Source organism: Spermophilus citellus (genome assembly GCF_964194105.1).
Source record: "Spermophilus citellus genome assembly, chromosome: 13".
Classification (NCBI taxonomy): Eukaryota; Metazoa; Chordata; class Mammalia; order Rodentia; family Sciuridae; genus Spermophilus; species Spermophilus citellus.
The window spans coordinates 51,415,759-51,429,034 of record NC_138193.1 but is presented as its reverse complement, the minus strand read 5'-3'; the positions used below and the strand labels follow the sequence as shown (position 1 = coordinate 51,429,034).

Sequence of the window (13,276 nt, the reverse complement as noted above, 5' to 3'; positions counted from 1 at the left end):
ATAAACTGGAAGGTAAAATCTAGTGCAATATTTTCATTTTACAGGCTCAGAGAAATTCAGATTTGCTTTGGGTTACACTGATGGGGGATGGCAAAGATGGAAGAATCCAGATTGACTTTAGGATGAAATGTCTTCCCTAAACCATCTGATTCTTCCCCCAAAGCTCTGATGTTCAGGTGTTTCTGATTGTTTCCAGATCAAGGAAATACCCATGCATGAGAGAGGCAGAACAAGGATGGTGGTGGCTGCCTTGCTAAGGGCCTGCCCTCTAGGACAGCATGTTGGAGTAGAAGCTGAAGCTCTCTGTCATGGTCTTGGAGTTGCTGCGAGAGGAGCCATTGGAGGTCAGATCCAGGGATGAGGGTGTGGCCTTGGGGCCTTCCTCGGGCTCCTCCTCATGGACTCCCACCACTGTGGAGACAGTGGTCTCCAAGCGGCTGACCTTATACACGCTGCCCTGGGTCTGGAGGTACCGGGTAGATTTCATTTCCAGCCCCTCATAGTCACCAGCCCTGATGAAGGGGCAGCACCGGAAGGCGTGCTTGAAGCCCAGACGGAACCTGGAAGGATAGCACATAAGGAGGTGACCCCATGGGGACAGACTGCTTTTCAAGGGGCTTCCCACCATTTCATCAGCTTCTCAACACAGGACACTCCCAAGTGTGACTGTATCTGATTATTTTGCAAGTTAATGAACAGCTGGAGAGGCTGAGGCCAAAAAGATTTCAGGGTCAGCTAATAATGTTAAATCTAGGACCAGCACCCATGTTCATGTGCAATGTACGTCCTTATCCAGGGTGGTCCTTGAGCTATGTATGCTCCCTCTTCTGGTGTGGGGTCAGAAGACTTTGGGCCGATCCAATATCAACCTAAAACTCACCAAGTATTTACTGTGTGCACCATAGTAAGCTTACAGCAAAGCACAATGCAAGACTCAGTCCTTTCCCTCTAGTAGGCCACTGACCGCCAGAGTCATGATCCTTGGTCATGTCCTTTTGGTATGCCTCAGTTCCTCTGTTTGCTAAACAGAGAGAATCCACCTTTATTTAATAATATGCAGGGAGATTTACTCTAAAAAATTTAGGCAGGTCATCAAGCTCGTAGGGGAAGGATGTTTCTGTGAGTTAGACTAACAGAACCATTTGGGCAACTTTAAGAGAATGTCTTTCCTGCTCTCTGTGACCTGAGTGTCTCACTCAGAGAAGGCTTTTCCCAGGCTGGTGACTGATGGATAGAAGGCATTTTGTTCCTTCCCTTCCTGTCTGCTCCCTTCCCTACACAGAGGCTGGGGTGGTGCCCTGGATGATGTCCAGCATTCTGACCCCTCTGGGAAGCCCTCTACAGGCCACAGTGTATTTCCTATTGCTGAGTGCCATTCCTGATGGGCTCTCCCTTCTCTTGCTTGTCTGAGGTTGGTTTCTGCTGTGAGGATGGCTCCCCCAGGCCTCGTCTGATCAAGTGAGGGCAGGAATCAGGTCTCTGAGGCCCTGACTTCTTTTTGCTTACCCTACCCTGCTGGAAATGCTGGATGAAACCGGGGAAAGCTGCTCAGGCTATAAACTGGGAGAGGATCCAGCTTACAGGCTTTGTTCACTTACACCAGTCACAAAGGTTTCTAATGCTATGTTGTCCCTCTTCCCCAGCTCAGTTACCAGTACTTAAAAATCAGAAAATCTCACAGAAAAATCACAAATATAGATTTCTGGTTTCTCTTGAAAAAGAAAAGATAATCAGGCCATGTTGAGCTCACAGTCCTCTGCATGGAGGACTGTGTGATGGTTAGTTTGCTGCAGTCCATACCTCTCCCTCTTGTCTCTTTCTGTGCTCATTCAGCTGCTTGGTGGCTGGTGGCCCCTGGAGAGTGTGGGGAATGGGGTACTCACCTGTCATTGAGGCAGCAGTAGATGATGGGGTTGTACATGGTGGAGCTCATGGCCAGCCACATGATGGCCAGGTAGACCTGCTGGATGAACTTCTTCAGGTAGAGATCTGGGTTGATGTAGGGCAGGAGGAAGAAGATGTGGAAGGGCAGCCAGCAGATGGCGAAGGTGCACACCACCACGATCATCATTTTGACCACCTGGTAAGAGGACCAGCAGGTGAGATGACATCCTCCTTCTCTCATGGCTGCTTTCCTTCTCCTCCCTCTACTCACCTCACATGGTGTGATATGGGGTGGGGGGTATTTATAACATTGCCTTATAAGGAGGAGAAAGGATCTTTAATGTCCAGCACTAAGGCACGTTGGTTATGTGGGCAGTTCTCAGAGTATGGCCCCAGGACTGTCATTATCACCTTCTCTGGGAACTTGTTAGACATACAAATTCCTGGTCCCACCTCAGACTTAGTGAACTGGAAACTCCCAGGCTGGGACCTGGAATTCTATGCTTGACAAACCCTTCAGAGGATCCTGATGTAATCTTGCATTTGGGGACAACTGTGTTATGTGACTCTTCTGGGCAATGGCTGAAGCCACAGGAGGTCAATTAACAAGCAAAGGTGAAGGCATGTGCTGGAGAGAGGGCCGGGGAGGGAGTAGCAAAAAGGTGGGCAGATAGAGGAGCCATAGGCTTGGGCAGGCTGCTGGGTCTGGAGACTGCAGGAGAGGGAGGGGAAGGGCAGCCAGGATACATCTGATGTTTAAAGGGATTTAAAAGAAGGTCTTCTGAATTTTGTGTGCTGTGGTATAAATGTTGTGTCACCCCTAAATTCATGCGTTCATTCAGCCTCTAGGTGATGTAGTAGTAGGGGTGCCTTTGGAAGGTGATCAGGCCTGAAGGGCAGAGCCTTATGAATGGGATTAAAACCCTTCCCAGAGAATCCAGAGAAACCCCCACCCCTCCACCATGTGAGGTCACCAGGTAAGGCACCTTCCACCAACCAACCAGGAGCTGCCCTCAGCAGATACCCCATCTGCCAGTGCCTTGATAGTGGACTTCACAGCCTGTAGAGCTGTGATAATCCATTTCTGTTGTTTGTAAGTTTGCAGTCAAAGGTATTTTGTTATAGTGTCTCAAATGCACTAAGAATCTGGATGACATAAACTTCTTTTTATCCCCAAGAAATCTTCAGTGAAGAACACTACAGCATCCATAATGAAATACCATGCAAAGAATAATTGAAGGGAGAGAAAAGAAAGAGGAAGCTCCTCATATACTGATTTTCAGATTCTTGTGAATTTTAAGTGAAAAATGTGACCACAGTATATATTTACTATTTGCATAAAAAAGAGAAAATAGTATATCTTAATTTTATTTATAAATGCCAATATCTAGGAGGGTTAACAAGAAACAAACAATAGTGGTTACTATTGTGTGTATGTATGTTTATATGTGTATGAATGAGTATATGTGTGTGTATGTGTGTGAGTGTGTATGAGTTCATGTGAGTGTATGGATGAGTGTGTGTATGAGTCTATGAGTATGTATGTGTGTGTATGAGGGTGAGTATGAGTCTATGAGTGTGTATGAGTGTGTATGAGTGTATATGTACATATGGAGAAAGGTGGCTCTCTTCCTTCCTCTCCTCTGTTACCCAGACCCAGGGCTGTCTTATGCCTGCTGCCTCTGGGTGGCTCTGCTCACCAGCCTGTAGCCTGTGCCAGGATCGGTTAGGAGCTGTCTGCTCCTCACTCACCTTGCGCTTGGCAGAGACTTGCTCATGGTACCGGTCAGAGGAGTCCCCAGGGATCTCACTGGCCCACAGTGTGATCCCCACTACGGTGTATGCATAACCGATTACCAGCAGGGGGAGGAAGTAGATGAGCACAGTTACGCAGATGTGGTACCTGCAGTAAGATGGAGGAGAGAGGTCAGCCAGAGAAATAATTGGTGGTTAAGGCTCTGCAGCCACCTTTTCTAACCTTTGCTATCAGTATGGCTGAGCTATCAGGCACACTGCGGAGAGGCAGCTACCTCAGAGTGAATGGGTATAAATCAGAGAAATCAAATCTCTTTGATTTATGCTTTTCTTGTGAAGATCTATAATGGAGATTCTTGTTCAGGTTCAAAAGGGAAAAAATATTGATAAGAGGGAACTGAATTCATAGTATACTTATGACAGTTTTGGTTCATGCTAAGTTCATTATTACTAGCCCCACCCCATCCCCCAAGAAATATAAGAATGCAAACTCTTGCTTCATGAATAGAAGTTTATTATCTAGAATAAAGGAGGTAACCGTACCACTCAATTCATATCTGTTAGACTACACTTATGCTCAATTTTACTTGGGATTTAGACCAACTAGTATATTTAAATAAGATCTACCATAATGGTTTATGAGCTTCAATTCATTCTATGAGATATATGGATTCACAAATATCAGTATAATTAATTAGCTTGGGGAAGAGGATAAGATTAGTTCTAGTTCTAGAACTTGGATCCAGGAGGGAAAGCCACAAAGTGTAAGCCATTTCTAAGCCTGGCCTTCATGAATATATGTGCACAGGGAAGCTGGCTGGGTCTTTGAGTCACCACTTGGACGGCAAATATCAACTGACTCACATTTGATTGGGACCCAAGCAAGAAAAACAACAACAACAACAACAAAAAACCTCCAAACAAGTAAAAAAAAAAAAAGCCCCCAAACCTTTCCAATGTTAAGTTGCTGAGGTTGTGAGGTTTGTTATGGCAGGATAACTTAGCGTATTTTGTTTAAGGCAAGATTTCTTCTAAGTAGGAAACTCAGACAAGTTTTCTGAATGTTGAGGAAGAACATTTTTCTGAGGGGGTTCATTGGCTTGTGTATCTAGCTACAGCCTGTTCCCAGACGTGAGTGTAATCGTGAGGCAGTAGTAGTGGTATTACTAATGAGAACAGCTAATGTCTTGGGAGACTCGCTCTAGGTCTGTGCTTTGGTTTGGATGTGGTTTGTTCTTCAAAGCTTGTCATTCTTCAAGCTTGGCCCTTGGTGTGGTGGTTTTATATTGAGATGCTAGAAACTTTAAGCAGCGGAGCTTAGAGATTCTTTGGCCATGAGTGCTCTCCCTTAAAAAATTAATTGATGCTATCTGAGACTAGGGCAGGTCTCCTGGGACTGGATTAGTTCCCTTGAGAAGGGTTGATAGAGGTCAGCCCAGTACCTGTCCCTAGTCCCTCTTCTATGCATGCTGCTTGCCACTCTCACATGCACCTCTGTCATTGTGATGGCATCTGCCATGAGGGCCTTGCCAAAGTTGACCAGATGCTGTTGCTGTGCCCCTGATCTTCCAGAGATATGAGCTAAATAGTGCTCTTTTTCTATAATGTATGCAGCGCTGGCATTTTGTTATAGCAACATAAAACAGACTAATACAGTCACTATGCTAATAATAAACTTAATGACAGCATTAGTAGCAGATGTGGTCGCTAGAGTTTGAGTGTTCATAAATGGCACAATGCTAAGCATTTTATTTTCATTCTATTATTTAATCCTTAAAGCAAACAATTGGGTAGGTACTATCATAATTCCATTTTGTAGATGAAGAACAACATTTATAATTTAATTAGTTTGTCCAAATCCACTACTGGTAATGGGACTGGCTGGGATCAGGATGCAGGTCTAAGACCCAAGAACCAGTTTCTTGTTACTGAGGAAAAGTTATCCACAAATTCTTTTCTTCCATTCTGGTTACAGTCTATGTTAATTCTCTGCAATGATTTTCTTCCTTAGGGAAAAATCCACTTATTCACTCAATTTCTCCCTCTTCCATACTACATTTGCTTTCATTGGTTTTTTTGTAAGGCGCACAGTTTTCCCACTTATTTAGTCTCCTGTGAATATTAAAATCTGCAGTTTGAAGATACTTGAGGAGTTCTTAAGTAATAAGTCACTGATTCAGAAAAGCAGAGTGTGAGCTCATCTGCTCTGTGCAGACACCTGCTTCCACCTCAGCAGGCTCTTGAGGTCTCCTGGGTTTTTACCTCCACCAGAACCACTGGGTTCTCCAGTTACCACTTCAGTGATTGCATATAGTATTTCCCACCTGATCTCAGTAACTCCTTCAGGATACAGTGCTGACTGTGCTTGCGAGCACAGCCTTCAGAGACTGTAAGGTCAGGGAGAACCTGAGAACCTCCTAGATGTCCTCAAGATACCTCCCTGTAAGAATGGCCCCGTGTCATGCAGACTTGATACTTGGTGGCAAAACACGCTAGCTGAGCTTCACCAGGCCACTGCCTTTAAGGTTTGAGTGTGATGAACAATTATCAGCTCAGGAGTGTGAAGGGAGGACATTGTAGTCAAGTTGGTGCTCCTCTCCCTACACCACAGGTCCTTACAATCAGGCAGGTCCCAGAACCTCCTGGAAGTTACTGTGGGGTGACTCAGCTACCGTGGGGTGGGCCTGAGAATCTTCATTTATAATATGTTCCCAGGACACATTGCTGCTGCTGTTTCTGGTTCAGACTCTGAAAAAGATTGTCCTGGATCAGTGTTTCTCAACCAAAAATGCACATGAAAACCACCCGAGGAGATTTTAAAATGATCAATGCCCAAAGGTACCGGTTAGAAAATTCCTAAGTTATTTTAACAGATGGTTAGCATGGAGAACCACTGTTTCAGACCCTGGATCTGCAACACCAATGAGTCTTTCTTTGGAACCTCCTTGTTGTTTGTGATTGAATGAGTTCATTAAGGTGTTCATTAGAAACATTCATTTTGTGATGTATCTGATGCTTTGCACTGGGGGCCTTGCTGATCAGGCAGGGACTGCCCGCTCCCAGGACTAGCTAATTCCTAGAGATAACAAATGACTCTCTTGGGAGTGTGCATTCCATATGCAAAATAACAATCTAAACCTTAAGCTTTATTGGGCTCTTACCTTGCAGAAAACTATTTGCCTGCCCTGATTATCCTGAAGCCAGATATCAGACAAGTAGGGTAGCTCCTCCACCCCAGAGCTGCTAAAATTATTCAAGCTGGTCAGTCTTAAACCTGCTCACTCTGCCTCACTAGTTCTTTCCTGAGAAGGCCCATGAAGTCTTTCTTTTTGTATGGGACTGTGCCCATTCATCTTGGGTACTGCGAGTTATAAATCTTCTTTTTTTTTGTGTGTGTGGTGCTGGGGATTGAACCCAGGGCCTTATGCATGCAAGGCAAGCACTCTACCAACTGAGCTATATCCCCAGCCCATAAAGTATCTTATTTTTTTTTCCTTAAAGATTTTTTTAAGTTGTCAATGGACTTTTATTTATTTATATATGGTGCTGAGAATCGAACCCAGTGCCTCACGCATGCCAGGTAAGTGCACTACCACTGAGCTACAACCACAGCCCCGTAGAGTATCTTCTTAATGGCAGTTGCATCCTGATATGTTGACCTCACCATACTTAAATATAAAATAAAATCTGCATTTTAAAACTATGAACACTGTGAGAACTCATAAATCAGACCACAGGAAAATGCTAAGATGAATCAGTAAATATAACTTATCAACCTTTTAATAATTCTTCCTTTTTCAAAGAAAGAAAAGTCATTTTGTTATTTGGAATCAACAAAATATATGGATTTAATTTCAGCTAAAAATGTTCTATTCAGGTAGAGCAAGGCTTTCCCATGCTCTAGTAGAGATAATTCAGAAGAGCATAAGAATAGTATACAGCAATTTTAGTTCTAGGTATAGACACAAAAGAAAAGAAAGTCTTGACTCGAACAAATGCATGCAAACCATTACTTACAATAGCTAAAAGGTGGAAACAGTCCAAATGTCCACCAGTAGATGAATAATAAACTAAATGTGGTATATTCATACAATAGACTATTATTCAGCTTTATAAAAGAATGGAATTATTGCCTGTAATCCCAGCAACTTGGGAGGCTGAGGTAGGAAGATCGAAAGTTCAAAGCCAGTCTCAGCAACTTAGGGAGGCTCTAAGCAATTTAGGGAGATTCTGTCTTTAAATAAAATCTAAAAGGGTTGGGGATGTGGCTCAGTAGCTAAGCACCCCTGGGTTCAATCTCTGTACAATGCTCCCCTTGCCCTTGGCCCTGGCCAATACATAAAAGAATAAAATTCTGACATATAGATAAATCTTGCAAACATCATGCTAAGTGAGTAGGCCAGACACAATCCGACAAATACTGTGGGAGTCCACTTATATGAAATATGTCATGGAGATGCAAAGTAGATCAGAGGCTACCAGGTGCTGGGGAGAGTAGATAGGAGCTACTATGTAATGGGTATAGATTTTCTGTTTGGGATGATGAAAAGTACGGGAAATGGTTAGTGGTGTTCATTGTACAACATTCTGAGTGTCCTTAATGCTTCTGAATTGTATGCTTTAATGTGGTTAAAGGTGTAGAGTTTATAATCTGTATTTTTATCACAATTAAAAAATTTCATAAAAATATTTCAGCCTACCCAGGATCCCAGGTCTCCAAATTTGCAGGCTTTTCTACCCTTGGCTACTCCTCAACACAGCCCCTCGCTCTGAAAAGGTAGACTTAATTCTTGGATGAGATTAAAATTTGAACACATGCTTCTAAATCTTTTAAAAAAACACATTAGTTTTTATTTTTTAACTCTAAAATTAAAAAAAGTTTATTGGTGCACTATAATCATACATAATAGCAGGATTTGTTATATATATTTGTGCAGGTACATCCTTCTAAATCTTGCTCAGAAAAACCCCTATTACTTAGAAATTGCAAACACTCAATCCAGTGTTCAAATGATCAAAAATTCTAAATGAATGTAAGTCAAATGCATGAAGTTCTATCATTATAAAAAAGGAAATAAATACATTTCTTTTACCTTCATACCCTTCTGGAGGAATTTTACCATATTCTGTATTTAATTGGAGTCAACTAAATACATTTCTCTCTCTCTCTCTCTCTCTCTCTCTCTCTCTCTCTCTCTCTCTCTCTCTCTCTCTCTCTCTCCCTTTCTAAAATCATTTTAGAGAGCAGGTCAGTGAAACAATGTAATCCTATTTTGTGCCGCTCCACTTGGGTTTTGAGTCTGATTTTTCCTAGGTTCCTGCCAGGCAGGATTTTATGAGCTCTTAGAATTAATATCTGCCTTGGGAGAAGGGATCTGGGGTCAGCAATGCAGTAGAAGCAAGCCAGAGGAAGAACCAGGCATGAAAGCAAGAGGCAGTGACAGAAGGGAGTTCTTTGTGTGCTAAATGAAATGTGTGCTGGGGACCTAGCACATTGATTTTGATCATTAAGTCTTGCTGATGTGCTCATCAGAACTTTCAGAAGGAAGGTGCCTACAACAACTTCATGCTGTGGCTCCATCGAGTTCACTTCTTTAAGCAGCAAATGGGGCTTGACACCTTTTATGGGATAAGCTTGTCGAATATGAACCATGTATCCCCAGTCCCACAGATTCCCTTGTCCTTACTGCCCTGATACCTTACTGCTCACCGCTGGGCTTATTGGTCTCACTAAAACAGGAGTTACCTCATTGTTCAAAGTATCAACACTTTTGATTTCTGAAACAATCCTCTACATTTGAAATCGAGCTGGATAGCCTTATTAAATAGTATCCAGAGATCTTCATAACGTGCTTGGGGGAGACAGTAGGTGTCTTGGAGTTGGGGAAGAAGGAAGCCAAGAGAGCATGGCCTTGCATTCCCCATCTTCACTCTAACAAGGTGGCTCTGCCTTTTGTTTTTGCATTGACTTTAGGCAGATGATTTTGTTTGAAAGGTGGTGGGTAGAAGATTTCAATAGTTTCAGAAAAGTTGAAGAGCCCTGGTATAATCCCAGCTCCCACCCAAGGCATCAACCCTTTGCAATATACATACCACATAAGCATTAAACATCTTATAGAATATTCCCTGTGACATTCTGCTCACTACCTCTAAAGCTGAGCTACATCAGTAACTAGGGATTTTGATAGAGTTGCAGATTCTTAGGCCCCACCTTGGATGGGTCTGCATCAGTGACTGTAGGAAAGCTTGTTAGAGGTACAGACTCTCAGGCCCCACCACAGATGGGCCAAATCAGAATGTGCATTTTAAAGGCTTCCAGGTGATTTATGTGCAAGTTCAAGTTTGTAGCACACAGCATTTTTTTTCTCTTGTTTTCATGGGGGGAATCACCTGAGGAGGAGTATTCAGAAATTCCAGTGCATGGATTGCATGCTAATTCTTCTGATTTAATTGGTTTACAGTGTGTCCTGGGTGCAGCAGAGTTTTAGAAGCTCTTCAGGCAAATCTCTTGTGCAACCAGGGCTGAGCATAACTTCCAGACCCCTGCTGATGATGGCTGGGACTGATGCTGTTACTTCTTAAATTGAGTGAAAGCCTATGGCCCTGTATCTCTCACTATCCATTCTATGTCACAAGCAACAAGTTGAACCCATCTAATGGGATGGCCCTGCAAACATGAGATGACCATGAACTTGCCTTTCCCCAGAGCTTTTGCATAGAGAGCTTTTAGGGATCATCTCTTCTTTTATATGTGCTGAGCAGCCTCATCTGCCTGCAATTCCTCAAATGACCCTCAGGCTCTCTCTCCTTATTAGAGGATGACATTAGATGCTTGACTGTTTACTTGCCTCACCTTTGTACTTCCTAGAAAAAAGATCTGCGGATCAGTGCGGTTTCTTTGTAGAGAAAGGAAGCAGCACCCAAGCATTTTTGTAGCTCAATTTTTTTATTCAACGGTCACAGCCAAGCTCTCTTGGAGGCTGGCAAAAATTGCAACCTATCAGTTGATAAATTCATCAAATATTTATTCAGTCCTTATTACATATCTGGTTCTGAGCTGGTTCTGGGTTGGGGACATTGAAAAGAGTCCTCCCATTCTTTGGTACTTTCTCCAAGGTCTCACGGACAACCACCAGAGAGGGTAACGTGGCAAGTGGAGAGTGGTTACCTTTTCAAGGAGAGTGGAGACACTGGAGGGATGTAAGTAACTTTTTGTAAATAGAGATATGATATAAAATACATTAATATTCAAAATTTAATAATAACCCTATGTGCAAGATATAGCTAAGTTATTAGCTAGTTACAGTAATGCTTCTAAGTGCATGGAGAGTGATGGGAATGCAGAACACTCTCTCCAGTTAATCAGGGAAGCTTCCCGGAGGAGGAGCTGTTTGGCTAGGCCCTGAAATAGAAGCAGTAGGTAGGCAGGCCAAGAATGGTGAGGTGGTTATAGGTGGGGAAAAACCGCAAGTACTAAGGCATGAGGGTGGGGCAATCATGGCATGATGTGGGTCCTAGGATATGAGTGGAACTGAATGGAAGCTGGCTGTGTACAGCAGTGTCAGGAGACATGGCTGGAAAGGAAGACAAAGGCCAAATCACGAAGGGCATTTTATGATGGGCTGGAGAGATCCTGATTTATTTTGAAGTTGATGTGAAACCATAAAATGGTTTTAAACAGGGGATTAACGTGGTCAGATACTTGTGCTCTGGTGGTGGATGGAGGTGGGCAAGGCTACAGGTGGCATCTTAGGATGCTGAGTCTTGACCTGGAGGAAGTGAGGATGATCCATGTTAGGGTCATGATGGGTGAGTGTGAAGGGAGGGATTTGGGAGGCACTATAGCTTCGAGAAAGAGCTACTGGACTTGGCTGCTGGAGGCATAATTATCCTGGCTTTCTGGGTTAGACTTGTGGAGAAGAGTGAGGCCAACCAGTGCCGGGGCCCCAGGGAGGAGGAGCAGAGCTGCAGGGGAGTTATCATTTGGACATACTGTCCTTGAGGGCAGGTGGGTATATTCATGGATCTGGAGCTGGGATAAAAGTCTGGGCTGGCATAACCTTGGAAGCTCTCATGTTTAGAACCATGAGAAGGTGACAGGATGCAGATGGCCATGAAATGAAGAGAGAGGAGACCATATGTGGGGAGAAAAGCCCAGGGTGAGAGTCTAAAGACAGACAGGAGGAAGGCTCCAGGGGCAGATGGAACCTGTCTGAGGGGAAGGACAACGAGGCTGGGAACTTGCTGTCTGGTTTCGTCAAGCTGGACCAGGCTGGTCAGTGATGGCTAGAATAGGTGGGCTGAGTCAAGGGAAGTGAGGAAGTGGAGGCAGTTGGTGGTGACTCCATTCTTAACAGGCATGACCATGGAAGGGAGGGTTGAGGACCATAGCTAAATGAAGGGCAAAAGATGAAGGAAGACATCTTTGTGTTTGGTTGAAAAGGCAGGGGATATGCAGACCTCTGTATCTCTCTGACAAACCACCCAGTCTGCCTTCAGAGTTTAGAAATGCTCTCACAAATGATATTCAAATACTAGGCTCCAGCAGAGAGAAACCCAGCTCCCTGCCCAGCTCCCCGCCCCCCATTCCTTCTCCCTCCTATCTGCTTAGGAGTAGGGTAGGGTGTGTGGGGGGGGTGCAGAGTGGAGAAGCTGTGTCTACCTGTGGAGGCAGATGGCTAATAGTTCTGCCTGAAATCTTGATTGGGTTGATATGTAAAGATAAAACAAACCCTCCATTAAAAGCTTCTGCAGATCATGTTGCAGAAAGAGAGGAAATTAGATGGCCCTTGGTTTGGCTGAAGACCTTATGGAGATTTGGGATAGGAAAAAAAGGTCACCAGAAGCCTAATTCAGGATGAGGCAAAAAATATAGAATTGGTCTTTGTGGGGGAAAGTAAAAGCAATGGAAGCAGCTGTGGTGGTGGCAGGGAAAGAGCTTGAGACCTATGATTGGAAGAAGAACTTGCAAAAGGATAAGGCTAGCAAGAAACTTTCTGTAGGCACTGCAAGCAACAGTGGTATCTGAGAGTAAATATCAAGAAAGTATAATCCTGTCCAATGCTGTGATTCCTGATTTTACTTCCCAAGTCTTTGTTAAATTAGGCCTTATCCAAGAACTCTAGATTAGTGGGGCTTTGAGAAAATGAAGGAGGAGAAATTATTTCCAGAGTGGAGCTAAGTGAGCTAGTGATAGATGATGGGGTCAGCAGAGTTCCCAGGGGTACATTGTTTCTCATATTAGGTGGGGGAGGGGATCTGATGAAGGGGGAAACCTGCCTCAGAAAGAGCAAGACAGAGATCCCCGGAATATGTATTATGCTCCTTGGTCCCTCTTTCCAATCTGCCAAATGATGCCCAATCCTTTGAGGATTCCTGAAATCCTTGAGGGATGTTCCACAAATCCCAACCAACCAGAGCCCAGTTACGGAAAGCTGAAGTAGATAATTGCCACCAGGTGGCGCCAAACTGCAACCGGCACCTGGACCACTGAATACCTGTTTAGCTAACTGGCATTTCATTAACTAAACAATAAAGCAATACACACACTGTATGTGCTTGAATTCATTGTATGCTACCCACTACCCACCCTCATCTCCTATGTCCCTGACTAGGTCATTGTTCAGTTTTCCAATTT

At 43.8% G+C, this 13,276-nt stretch overlaps 1 protein-coding gene across 1 annotated transcript in view; it reads right to left on the bottom strand.

Annotated features, from left to right (window-relative positions):
* Positions 1-268: 268 nt before the first annotated feature.
* Positions 269-13,276, bottom strand: part of TACR1 (tachykinin receptor 1) — a gene marked incomplete at its 3' end in the record, with an annotated part of 166,187 nt that continues 153,179 nt past the window's right edge. The window contains exons 3-5 of the mRNA XM_081265049.1: positions 3,637-3,787; positions 1,884-2,080; positions 269-560 (exon numbers count right to left, since the gene is read on the bottom strand). Coding sequence (XP_081121175.1) covers positions 269-560; positions 1,884-2,080; positions 3,637-3,787 — 640 coding nt within the window. The remainder of the gene's footprint in view (positions 561-1,883; positions 2,081-3,636; positions 3,788-13,276) is intronic.